The sequence below is a fragment of the Monodelphis domestica genome, chromosome 3 (genome assembly GCF_027887165.1).
Source record: "Monodelphis domestica isolate mMonDom1 chromosome 3, mMonDom1.pri, whole genome shotgun sequence".
NCBI classification, from domain to species: Eukaryota; Metazoa; Chordata; class Mammalia; order Didelphimorphia; family Didelphidae; genus Monodelphis; species Monodelphis domestica.
In genome coordinates, this window is record NC_077229.1 from 226,075,383 (window position 1) to 226,088,832 (window position 13,450).

The following is a 13,450-nucleotide window of genomic DNA, read 5'->3' on the forward strand; positions in this document are numbered from 1 at the left end:
GAGAAGACAGATAGGGACAGGATCCAGGGTAAAGGAAGAGGCAGAATCTTTGTAAGAACAAGGCACAACTCATCATTAGAGACTGGAGAGAAAGAGGAGGTAGAGGAGAATTTTAGAAAGATAGAAGATGAAGAAGGGAAAAGAAGGAACTCTTTGCAAATAGACATAGTCTTTTCAGTAAAGTATGAAGCAAAGTCCTTAGCAGAGAGGGAGGAGTCGTAGGATAGCCTTGCTGTAGTGAGGACTCCGTTCAGATCAGCTAGCAAGAATGTATAGGAATTTTTTTTTTAATCTACAAAGTTAAAAGACAAAGCTTTTGTCCTTTGAGTTGCCAAATTTCTGTGAGTAGGTAAATGACACAGTTATAGTTAAGCTCCAAAAATATTTATTTAATAGCTCAGTGAAGACTGGTCTGGAGAAGGAAGGATCCCTTCAATTCAACACACATTTATCAAGTGCCAAATGCACATCAGGTACTTTACTTAGCACTGAGAATACGTAGACAAAAAGAAAATAAGCCCTAACCTCAAGGGGCTTATATTTTATAGGACATATATTATATACTCAAGTAAGTAAATACAGGTATATGCAGTGTCAATAACTTGGGGATCAATGAGATCTTGTATAGAAGATAGATCAAAGAAGCCTTATGTTAGACATAGGACCAGAACTGTGCTTTGATGGAAGACAGGGATACTAAGAGATAAAAGTGAAGAATGAATACATTTCAAACATGAGGGACTGTAGAGTGCTGTGATGGCAGAAGAGACAATATCATCATGAGGGTGCAGGTCAGTAGGAATGGAATTAAGAGTGTATGAAGGTAACATGAAATGAGATCCAGATAATGAAAGGCTTTAAATATTTCGTTTTTTTCTCCTAGAGGCAATAAGATGTCACTGAAGATTTCTGACTGAGTAATTACACAAGAAGAATATCCTATTAAAATCCAAAAGTTAGGATTGTAACTGTGTCACATAAAGACCAGAAAAAATTTAGGGATAATTAGCTTTGGGAAGAGAAGACTTGTCTGAAGGAGGGCACAAGGTGAGAGGAAAGATGATAGTTAACTTCTAATATTGGATGTGCTGCAATATGTAAATGAGATCAGATTTGTTCTACATTGCTCCAGAGAGAACTGGGGTGAACCTAATGGGGAGTCAGTAATGGCTTAAAATAAGGTTAAATTTTTTTATTGACAAAAGCTTCCCCCAAATAGAATGGGTTATTTTGCGAGGTAATGATTCCCTATCACTCTGAGAGTGGACAATCATTTCTAAGAGGTTATTGTATAAAGAATCCAAATCTTGTACCTGAGGAATTCCTTTAGGCAACTAAAATCTATAATTCTGCCATTAATGATCTTTCTTTGACAATTAAATACCTTTTTTTCTTTTTTAAGCAATAGTCTTAACTTAGCTTAGAACCATGAGTGGATTTCATTATTTAATTTTTTCTTGTTAACTATATTTATTTACCTTTCTTGGATTTTTCTGCTGGTCTTAGTGTTCACTTCTGATTTCTTTTGGGGAAATAAAATTTATGTTTTGCTGAAAGCACAAAAATTTTTTTTCACTAATGATTAAGCTCAAATGGGCAGAATAGTTTATTTTGGTGGCCATCTTATACTTTTCTTTTTAGAAAATGATATTCTAATATCTTTTATTTCTTGTATAAGGAGTAGTCCTAGGCTATATGAAATGATTTATTTGACAGCTGAAAGCAGTTCTCTCCTCCCACCTACTTCCAATATCAGTTACTTGCTAATGAAGTTCTGAAGTTTAACCTCTGTATTTCTTGGCGATTGCAGCAGTGGTGTATCTGTTGATCTGTGAGTTAGTGCTTTGCCTTTTGTGTTCAATTTTTTGTGGCAAATTCCTTGTATTATTTCCTATGATATTCAGGAAAGTATTCAGGCTTTTTCAACTGCTATTTTTTATGTTGTTTTTATTGTTGCTAGACTTTGTATTCTCAAATAATGTCTTCCTGAGCCTTCACTCCAACTTTATCAACTTCCTATTGCACATTTCAAACTCTATGTCCAGGAGACAACACATCCAAAACTGTACTAATTGTTTCTACTTTAAAGTTATTCCTCTTCCAAAGTCCTCTATTTCTTTTGATGGTACCAGCATACTCTCAGTCTTCTAGATTTATAACTTCAGCATTATCATAGATTTCTCATTTTCCTTCACTTGATCAGTTGCCAAATTTTGTCATTTCTAACTTCACTACATCTCTTGCCAATCAGTTGCCAAATTTTGTCATTTCTAACTTCACTACATCTCTTGCATCTGACCCCTTCCTTCCTCTCAGGACAGCTATCACCTTAGTTCTGGACCTCATCTCCTCTTTTCTATTCTAACAGTCCCTGAATTGGTCCCCTGCCCCCAAACTTTCCTTATTCTAATCCATTCTACAGACTGCTGCCAAAGCGGTTTTTCTTAAACATGACTCTATTTAACTCCCCTATATTATTATCACTTCCAAAGACTTTTTATTGATTTGAAAATAAAATATGAACTCCTCTAAGTAACATTTATATGCTTCATTATCTGTCCCTAACCTCTCATTCTATCCAGGACTCTGTAATCTAGCCAAACTCACTTTTCTGTACCTCACATAGGACATTCCAGCTATCATTGCTATGCTCTTTTACAAATCATCCCCTATGTCTAGAATATACTTTTTCATCTTGGTTAATGAGAATGTGTTTTCCTTAAAGGCTCAAGCCATACCTTCTCCATTAAGCTTCTCCTGATAACCCCTAATTTCTTACTATCTTCTCTCCAAGACTACTCCACATCTATTCTCTATGTTTGTTTTGTATCTACTAATAAAAGTATTCATCTCTCTTGTTAGAATGTGAGTTTACAAGCAGTAATTTTTTCATTCATTGTACCTGTTTCCCTAGTAGCTAGCACAGTACCTGTCATATAGTAGATAATAAATATTTGTTGATTAATTAATTTATTGATTTTAGTTTGTTTACTCACTTTCTTTTCTATATGCTCTGCCATAATAGTTACTTCTACCTTTTTCTATTGGCTTTCTTTTCTGTATGTCCTATTTTGATTAGTTAGTATTGTATGAAGACTATAAACTGCATAGACTCTCTCCTTTCCAATGCTGCCTCCCTCTTGTCTAGTTCATAAAGGTTGGGTGACTTCAAAGATCTATTTGCATTAGGAGTCGAGATCCATGCCTTGTGGAAACTTCATAAGGAAAAGAGTTTAAGCTGCTCCAAATTTTCTTTGTTGCTCTCCACACTTGATGGCTTGGATGGTGAAGGTTAAGACTAGATAAGGACCAAGGAGGGCAGGGACAGAAGTTACCAAAGCCAAGGCTTGAAATAGAGTACTATTCAGTTGATTGTATGAGGAGAGACCAAGGTTCTTTATTTATCCTTCTTTCATTTCAAAAGGCTATAACTTGGATGAAGTTATTTGCCACATTTTCTTCTGAAAATTCTGGGAGTTATGCCGAGACTCCAGCCCAGGGTCATACAGGTAATGATACTATTAAAAATAGTAGCTAACATTTATATGATGCTTACTGTGTATCATACTGTGTTAAGAGCTTTGCAAATATTACCTAATTTAATTCTCATAAAAACCCTTTAAGGTAAGTGCTATCATTATGTCCATTTTATAGGTGAAGAAATTGAGGCAAAAAGAGGCGAAGTGAATTGCCTTCATTACACAGGTCTTCCTGACTCCAGACCAGTACTCTATCCATTGTGCTACCTAGCTATCTAAATGTCAGAGACAGTGTTTTATACCAGAAGTATCAAAGGTATCAAATATGTGGCCCATGAAACATGGGATCCACAACACTCCTGAGTATGGCCTGAATCAAATTAAAATATAATTGAGAAATACTTAACAAAATGAATAAAAATACACTAAAATACAGATATTACATTTAAAAAATAGGTCAATATGCAGTCTAAGCACCTTATGTTTGGATTAGGGGCTTCTATTTCTATGAGCTTTATACTAATGTTCTATATTCTTTACCTCTGCTTTTTATTTAATATAAACCAATTGCCATTATAAATACACTGAAAATGCCCAGAAATTGCCCATAGGCAGCAAAATTTGATCTCTTCACATAATGGAGAGATAATAGTGAAACTAGAAAGTCATTAATAAAATTTTTGAAGACAGGTGATAAAACATAATGATCAACACTGTCCCAGAAATCAGTGAGAAAGTGACATGAAAAGCATTTATAGAAAACTGAAACTACCTTTTCATGTGTCTTTTCCAACTTTACAAAATAATTATGATAATAATTCACACATATTATCAAAGGTAACCCTGAAGAAAGTAGAAGATGGCAATCAGTCTGTTTTCATAAAACGGAGGCTTCTCTGCTTGGCTTTTAAATCTTTTACTTCTTGCCTCTAACCCATCTTTTAAGTCAAGCCAGCAAACATTAAGCATCTGTCACATGCCAGGCACTCGGTTAAGTGCTAGGGATACAAAGACAAAAAGACAGCTCCTACTCTTAAGAAGCTCACAAGCTAATATCAGAGAAAATATGCAAACAATTACATACAATCAAGATTTAAATAGGATAAAATCGAGATAATCTCAGTCAGAAGGGACTAGTATTCAAGAAGACTGTATGGCTTCTTGCAGAAGGTACAGGAAGATTTTGGCTGAAAATGAAATGAAGATAGGAAAGCCAAGAAGTGAAGATAAAGAAGAAGAGTATTCCAGGCCAGTGAAAAGATACTGAGTCAGAGATGAAGTATCTTGTGCAAGTAACAGTAAGGAGCCCAATGTCACTAAATTATAGTCCTTATTCATTTTTATTTTTTTGAAATCTCTGACACTGTTAATCATACTTTCCTCCTTGATGCTCACTTCTCTCAAGGTTTTTGGAACACCACTGGGTTCTCCTATTTATCTGACTACTCTTCTGTTTCCTTTGCTGCATCCTCCTCCAGATCATATCTTCTAAATATTCCACAGGGTTCTATGCTGACTCCTTTTCTCTTCTCCCTCTATACCACTTCATTTGGTAATACTATTCCCATGGATTTAATTGTCATCTCTATGAAAATTCTCAAAGTCTATCTATCCTTAATCTAATCTCTCTGCTGACTTCTATCCTCAGATCTTCAAATGCCTTTCAGACATCTCAAACTGGAGTACATTTTAAACTCTGTTAGATTTAAAATAGTTTTGAGCATTAAATAGTTTTAGATAAGAGAGAGGGAGCCATAAAATGTGGTAATTAAAATGTTTGGGAGCAAGGGAAATATATAACAATTATGACCGCTGAAATATGTTTTCTACTGTGTCTTGGTTCTATATAAATATAAGATGGTTGCTAGGGAATATATTCCCAATTTATGAATATGCCCAAGCCAACTGGGTTTTATAGAGAAATTTAATTTATAATACACTGATTAATCAATAGAAAAAGAGAGAAAGTAAGAAAGGAATAAGAAAGAAGGGCCTCAAGCCAATAAGGCCTAGACCTCAGTCCTAAGAGATAAATCAGTCAGTTGGTTTTATCATTCACCCAAGATCTCTCTAGGTAAGGCTTCTCATGCCAACCTCAGGCTCCACCTTCAAGAGAGCTTCCTTTCAAGAAATGTTTCCAGAGAATCCTCCTCCTGACTCCTCCTGACTTCTCCTTCCACAGCCTCCTTCAAGACCTCTCCAGGAGCTTTCCCTCCAGGACCTCTCTCCTCTCAGACCTCCTTCAGAGCAAGCCTTCCTCTCAGACCTCCTTCAGAGCACACCTCCAGTCCTCAGATCCCGCTATCTTTAAGGAAACAATCTAAGTTCCCTCCCCTCAGTTCTCACATCTACCAATCACTGTCGATGTCTCCCCTGTGCCAATGGTGGCTCTAGCTTAACCCAGGACTGCCCAGAGGTCTGCCCCCTTTGCACATGTCTGTTGAAGGTCATATTCTCAAATAATTAAATCTTGATCTTTGCTGCAGCCCTTCCTAAATCCTGTTACTCTGAGTAGGGTGGAGATTGTATTTTCCAAGACTTGGTTCTGTCATTCCAAGTATCTCTATTGTATCAATTCTAAAAGCAATCATGACTCAAAGAACTTCCTGTTCTATGCTTAAGCATAGGTCAAAGCCCTTTCCATTGTTTAGCAAAAGGTTTCTGTCCTAAAGCAGTCCCAAGTAGGGAGGAGAAGGATCCTCCCATGCCAAGGAGTTTCACATTCCAATAGAGTTCTTACTATCAGTAGGAAATTTTTTTCAAGTATGAAATTTCCCAATGGGGAAATTTCCAACATTCATAAGTCTAAGAAATTTTAAGGTTTACACTCAGCATGTCCAAAATAGAACTCATCTAATTCATCTTTCTTCCAATCCCTTCCTAATTTCCTTCTTAATGTAGAGGCAATACAATTGGGCCACAACCTAGAGGCATTCTCATATTCTCTCTCTGTCTTTCTGTCTCTTTCTCTCTGTGTCTCTTTCTCATTATCACCTTTGCAACATCTCCTCTGATGCTACCACCACCCTGTTTTAGGCCCTTATCACTTAACACCTGTACTACTATAATAACTTGCTTCTGGGTCTGTCTGCCCAATTCTCTCCCCACTCCAATACAATCTCCTCCATTCAGCCACCAAAGTGATTTTCCCAAAGCATATATTCTACTAGTGGTTCCCCATCACCTTTGGAATCAAAGACAAAATTCTGTTTGGCATTCAAAGTCCTTTATAATCTAGGCCTTTTCTACCTATCCAGTCTTCTTACTCCTTACTCCCTGCTACATACTCTTTGATCCTGCAACACTGGCCTCTTGGCAGTTCAATGAACATGACATTCCATTTCTTGGCTCTGGGTCTTGGCTCCCTCTTCAGGTCTGCCCAATGGTTTCCTTTAAATCTCAACTAAAATCCTAACTTTAACAGTAAGTTTTTCCTAATCCCTCATAATTCTTATACCATCCCTCTATTAATTATTTCCTATTTATCCTGTATATAGCTTGTTTGTAAATATTTGTTTGTTTGTTGTCTCTTCCATTAGATTGTGAACTCTTTAAGATATGGACTGTCTTTTGCCTTTACTGACTAATAGTTTATTGTAGAGTAGGTAGAAGAGAGAAAGGAGTAAGAAGATTGGAAAGACAGAAAAATCAAGGTTACAAAAGGCTTTGAAAATCAAATAAAGGATTTCAGATTTGGGCTGATAGTAAGAAGAAGCCATTAGGATTAATAAATGTGTGTATATGCATGCACCCGTGTGAAACATGGTCATACTTCAACAAGACTATTTTTATAGCTGAGTAGAGGATGATTTGTAGTGGGGAGAAACTTGAGCTAGGGAGACTAATCATGGGCCAGTGCAACAGTCTATACATGAGGTGATGGGAGCCTGCACTAGTATCCCTGGAGAGAAGGAAGCATATCTGAGGGATGCTGCAACAATAGGACTTAGCCACAGATTGCATATGGGTAGGATGGAATATAAGAAAGATTTAAGAGTTGAATATGACTTCTAGGAGATAAGGCTGAGTGACTATACTGATGGTTATGTTCCTGACAGTAATAGGGAAATGAGATAATGCTTTATTATTCCTTTCCCACATCCTGCAGCCCTGCAACTGGAATCAAGTGACCTTTTCTCTGTTCTTTACATGACATTCAATCTCTGTTTTTGTACTGGAGCTCCCCAATACTTATGGTGCACTGCTTCCTCTTATTTGATTCAGTAAATTCCTTATTTTCTTCAACATCAGCTGAAAAACCATTAATAAGTGTCAGGAAATGTAAGAAGTACTGGGGACACAAATATAAATAAGCAAGACAAATTCTGCCTTCAAGTAGCTTGCATTCTAATAGAGGAAGAGCACCCATAAAAGGGAGATAAAAACAGAAGAGGTAGGAATTTGTGTGGCTTCATAATTTGGAAAAGGCATGGAACTAAAAGGAAGTTCTTGGTAAGAGTCCAGGGGTCCAGGAGAAGAATTCAGGCTCCAATGGGAGAAGATGTGAAGGATGGCCATAGTGTGAGTGGCATTTTTTGGAAAAGGCCTGAAAATGTCATAGTAGCTTGCTTTTGGACAAAACAGAGAAATCTAGGAACTTGGTACATATAGATTTACTGGCTGATCTTTACATCCTGACATTCCTTTTGACTGAAAGGGGATAGAGAATACAAGATCCCAATATGTTTACTATATGTTGTCTATTAAAAAATACACCTGATAAATTGGTCCTGAGAGATTTGAGAAAATATACCTTTCCCTCTTCTTTGCAGAGGAGGAATATGATTAATCTGTGGGGAATATTGAACATATTTTTCAGCAATCACTGGGTTGGTTTTTTTCCACTGAATTACCAGTTATCTTTTTTTTAACTTTTCATTACAAAGAATGGCTTTCTGGGTAGGAGAAGATTATGTTAAAAAACAAAGGTGATATAAAAATAAATGAGAGCAATACAAATAAAGAAACACTGATATTGTGAAAAAAAAAAAAACCAACTTTAACTAAACACTGTTTCCCACAACAATCTCTCTCGCCCATCAAAGTCAAACAAGATTCTCTGAAAGATATAACAATTAAGGTCACAGCCACCTTTTTTGATGACCTTATAATTACCAATATCAAGCAAAAAAGAAAACCAGAAAGAATATTCTACCATAACTGAACATGTCCAAAACAGAGTCTCAATGAAAGGGGTCTACCAGAAACTATTAATTAATGATATTGAATTGAACACTAGATTTTTAAAAATGGTATCCATCATGACCCAAGTAAGGCTAGCAAATATTTACCAAGAAGCATCAAGTAGATAAAAATACATATAGTCCAGACAATTGGATGTCCAATCTATAGAACAGACTATCAGAATATAAATCTTTAGGAAACACTGAAAATTCCCTTTAAAGAATTCTTCCATGTTTTCTCCTAAAATAGAACTCCATTTGTTCAATCAACAGGCATTTAATAAGTGCCTGAGGTGAGTGCTGGGAACATAAATGTAAAAACATGGCATACTCTGCCTTCAAGGACTTTATGTTCTACAGAGAAAATGTTAACATGTTAAGTAAATATAGGAATATTCAGCAATTTCTTTCTTTCTTTTTTGGAAGGGAAGGGCCTATAGCATGTGAAGGAATAATGAAATTTCCAAAGCTGCATGGCTACCAGTTATGGAATATTATAATGAATGAGTTTATTTATAGTAACTTTGGGCCAAACAAAACAAATTAAATCCACATAGTAATTTACTTTAATTTTAATTTAATTTTAATCAAATTACGTTAATCATGGATTTTAAGTAAAACTCTTTCAAAAAAGCTTAGGAAATTAGGTACCATTATTAGGTACCAAATGCAACCTAACTCTTTCAATGATATGCAAATTTCTGTGAAATGACAGAAACTATCTGGTGTTTATTTACCTTCCTAATTTGTATTCAGTATCTGAATCTTGCTAAGTAATGTAATATTACTATTCAAACCTAATTAGCTATCATATGATATTATGCTTTGAATATGCTATTAATGCTTTCAAGTTTTAACTGACTATTAAAAGTGGATCTGAGGTAAGAAAATGAAATAAACATGATTCTCCAATTTCTTTCTTGTTTCTCTGAAATTAAGGTTATGCTTTTCTCAAAATGTAATGCTTTCAGGCCACATTTGTTGGTCTCAAAGAAAGTAACCCATTTCCAATATGTCTAATTGATGGTTAGCAAGTTAGCAAATAAGAGCATCTGAAGCAATAACTACTCTCTAAGATATTGTATATGTTTTTTCCCCTAGTTAATGTGGTGATTCTTTATTTTAAAAACAAAAATAACCTGAAATCACTTTGTTCTCTGAACTTAAATCAGACAATTTATTTTAAAGCAATATTATGTAAGATATACACTTTTAAAAAATGTTGCACTAACCTCATCAGGGCTGGATGCCTGATAAGTTCGATTTTCATCACTGAAATCCTGATCCACCTCTGCATACTCAGTTTCACTAATTACTCCAGCCCGGGACTCATACACTGGTGTGACATTGTGACAAAGAGCAATAGCTTTTACTGCCTCATGTATTCGACTGCTTACACTTTTTCGAACTTTAGGGGTTGAAGATTGAGATTTTCTGGATGGTGTTGAGCTAGTACCATTTCCACTAGCTTGGGCAAACATCTTAAAAATATGAAACAAAGACAAAAAGCAAAACAAATAAATACAGCACAAAGAAGATAAACAAAGAAATAAAATGGATGATCATCACTAGATTCTATATTTGTAAAGTTAATAATGTTCAGGGGAAGAATTTCTGCTCTGAAGTGTATATTTGTTTAGAGGCCAAAATTACCTTTAACCAGTGCTAAAGAACTTCATTTTCATTTATTCTAAACTCCTTTAACATATCTATTATGATTTCTGAATATACCCACATAGGAAAACCTACCAAAACATATATTGCTACAATGTTTATAACTTCAAAACTGAATTCTGATAATTCCATTTTAATTCTTTAATTTGCTTTTTAAAAGTCCATATCAATTTGTTCACCCACTAACAACAAATAAAATATATTCCAACACAACATGGGAGCTCCTATTCCTAACAATTTTCATTAGAACTAACTATATAATATGCATAAAATATAGGAAAAAAGAATGAGATATCTGTGATGTTTTTGGTTAGGTGAAGGATTTTCTTCTATAAAATAAATATGACGGTTTTCATAGTTTTAAACTTTATGTTGAAGGGTTATGATATGGGTTAACTACAGTTAATTTTTAAAAACACACCTTACTGATTATTATGATTAAATTGATTTCTTTGGCATAGTTTTAAATAATGTTTTCCCTGATATAACTACCAACTCATCCCCGTAGTGCACTTAGTCTGTATTCAGATTTGGCTATATTTTAAAGAAGAATTTATTTCCTTCATAGATGCTGATTATTATTATTATTTTAATCAACCTTCTACTTGGGGAAAGGCCTTTTAAGGTTAGGGTGTGAAATAGCAACTTTACTTGATTCTACCACTTTCAGTCAACTTTAGAGTAACTTCACAACAAGCTTCCTTAGAAATCAAGTCTCTTGTTTTTTGACTGAGTGTACTGATCCACTGAACCGTGAACATTATGCCCATCAAATTACAGTGTTGTCTAATAAAGGGTTTAACTTTTCTGCTCATCTGGCACTGCTTTTCAGTGAAAGCTTTAAACCTCTGCATTTGCATTCTGCTAACATTGATGCCATTACAGCCGCAAATAAATTAAGCCGATTTACTCCTTCTGAATTATGTTATGTTTATTGATGCTTGTATAATTTAATTTCACACAAATTCCATTAAAGATTATGCCCTCTATCACAAAATGCTTCCAGTGGGGAAATATAATCAGGTTATAATAGATTTGTGTGTTGCATTACAGTGGACCTAGTAGACTATTGTCATCTTAATAATAAAACAGAACACAAACAAGGGATAAAATCAATGTCACATAAGAACTACTGTCTAACTAGTTAACCAACTGACAGTTTCTATTAAAAGAATTAAATAAAAATCTCTTAGATAGAAACAACTATTGAATATTTGTTTTTCAAAAATATAGTGACCTTCATTTTTTTTTAAGATTTCCTATTAATGAGAAACTTCCTTGAAATCCTATTTAAAAAACATAACTACTTAGGCAAAATAGAAAAAACTGAAAAAGATGAAAAATTTCAAGAAAATCAAATAGTACCTTACAAATAAATATATAAAAGACAGATGAGTGGATTAGAGAAAATCATTCCCCAACTGCTTTTCATAGGTAATAAAAAGGTCTACCACACATTCATATCATTTTATCATTACTAAGTGGTATAATTTGGTATCTAATGAAATCTAATCTAATTAAATTATAAGTGAAATTAAATTCTAATGATGCAGATATTCATTCATATTATTGTATATAGGCAATACCTCTCGGTGAAAAAAATTCCCAAATTCAAAAGAAAAAGCTGAATAAGTACCAGACTATTTGTTCATAAAAGTTCCTTTAACCAAAGAAATAGCCATAAAATTGTTTTTGCTCCAACTTTAATTATGCTCTTCAAAATCAATGGGAATACACTAATTTAATAAGAAAAATTCAATTTCCAAATCTGTTTTAACTTGAAGTCTAACATAATCAGTACCAAAAATAAGTCCTGAAGATTAAAGAATTTTTTTTAACAACCCACTATATTAGGTGGTAATTATAAAATAATAATATTCTGCCACCTTCAACTAATGGAAATTTATCCATCAGGATTATACATGCCATGGGTAAAGCACAAATTTCATACAAAAAAACAACAACAAAAACAAACCAACCACAAACACATTGATAAACAGAGTAGGCTGGGTAAGTTTTATCCTCCAAAGGGAGGGGGTCATTTGCATGGCTGACTGTGGTTACAAATTAATTAAAGCAAAAACAACCACAATAAAAAGCAAAAGACTTTTCATGCTGATTTAAATGGAATGCAGAGTTTGAGGGTAAGAATCTAAAGTTAATAATCCTTAAATGGAAATTGCTGGAGTTGGCAAGCCATAAAAATCTATCTACCTATATATATTTCTTTCTTAATTTCTATAAATAACAATTTGCATAAGCTTAAAATAATTAAAATTACAACCTAATGTATGATCATTAACAAAGAAACTTGCTACTTTATACATTTTTCATGGAAGATTATATGTAGAGTAAAAATATAGGTAATAAAAGAAAAATTACCTGTGAGTAAGAATTTATGATATGATTTTGAATTTCATCCATTGTGTCAGTTCCATAAGATACAGTGCCTAAATGGAGACGCTTAAATATCATCTCATTCTGAGTAAGTGTTCCTAGGATAAAAGTACAAATACAAGAAATAGTAATTCATTTAAATATGTTCTAAAGAGAAAGAAATATTTACTTTATTTTTATTACTTTCCTGTAGTATGTAGTATACTTTAAATACTTGAATATGACTCAAAAAGACTTTATCATTTTCACCTATCGTTTACTATATATTACTATATATTACTATAATGGGTACATTTTTTTCCCTTGTTAGCAAGTTCAAGAAAAGTATTCCAACTATGCCAAAGCTATTCCTTAATTATCAAGTTAACTGAGTGAAAAGCCTTTATATTTTAATTTATATTATTTTTATTTCATTTTACTTTATATTTATAATTTAAAAAGGTTACACTATAAATTGTATGTATTTACAAATTTTATATATTTTGGAAGAAATATAATTCTACGACTCTGGTGCTTCCAAAACCTTCAGTGATTTCTAGCCTTCTCTCTTCTGCTTCTGCTAACACAGATTCCATGATTCACCCAAATGAGATTATTCTTCATACTCTGAATGAGCCTCTGTGCCTTTCTTGATTTACTCCCCTGACTTTTTTGTCTACCATCTATTTTTTTAAACATTCAATTTGAAAATTTTGAGTTCCAAAATCTTTACTTCCT

General features: G+C 33.9%; 1 protein-coding gene across 5 annotated transcripts in view; it reads right to left on the minus strand.

Annotated features, from left to right (window-relative positions):
- ATP9B (ATPase phospholipid transporting 9B (putative)) overlaps window positions 1-13,450 on the minus strand; it is a 558,010-nt gene that overhangs the window by 115,988 nt on the left and 428,572 nt on the right. For all 5 annotated transcript variants that reach the window (XM_056823547.1, XM_056823546.1, XM_056823545.1 and 2 more), the window contains 2 exons: window positions 12,719-12,831; window positions 9,895-10,143 (listed from right to left, as the gene is read on the minus strand). In XM_056823547.1, the coding sequence (XP_056679525.1) occupies window positions 9,895-10,143; window positions 12,719-12,831 (362 nt within the window). The remainder of the gene's footprint in view (window positions 1-9,894; window positions 10,144-12,718; window positions 12,832-13,450) is intronic.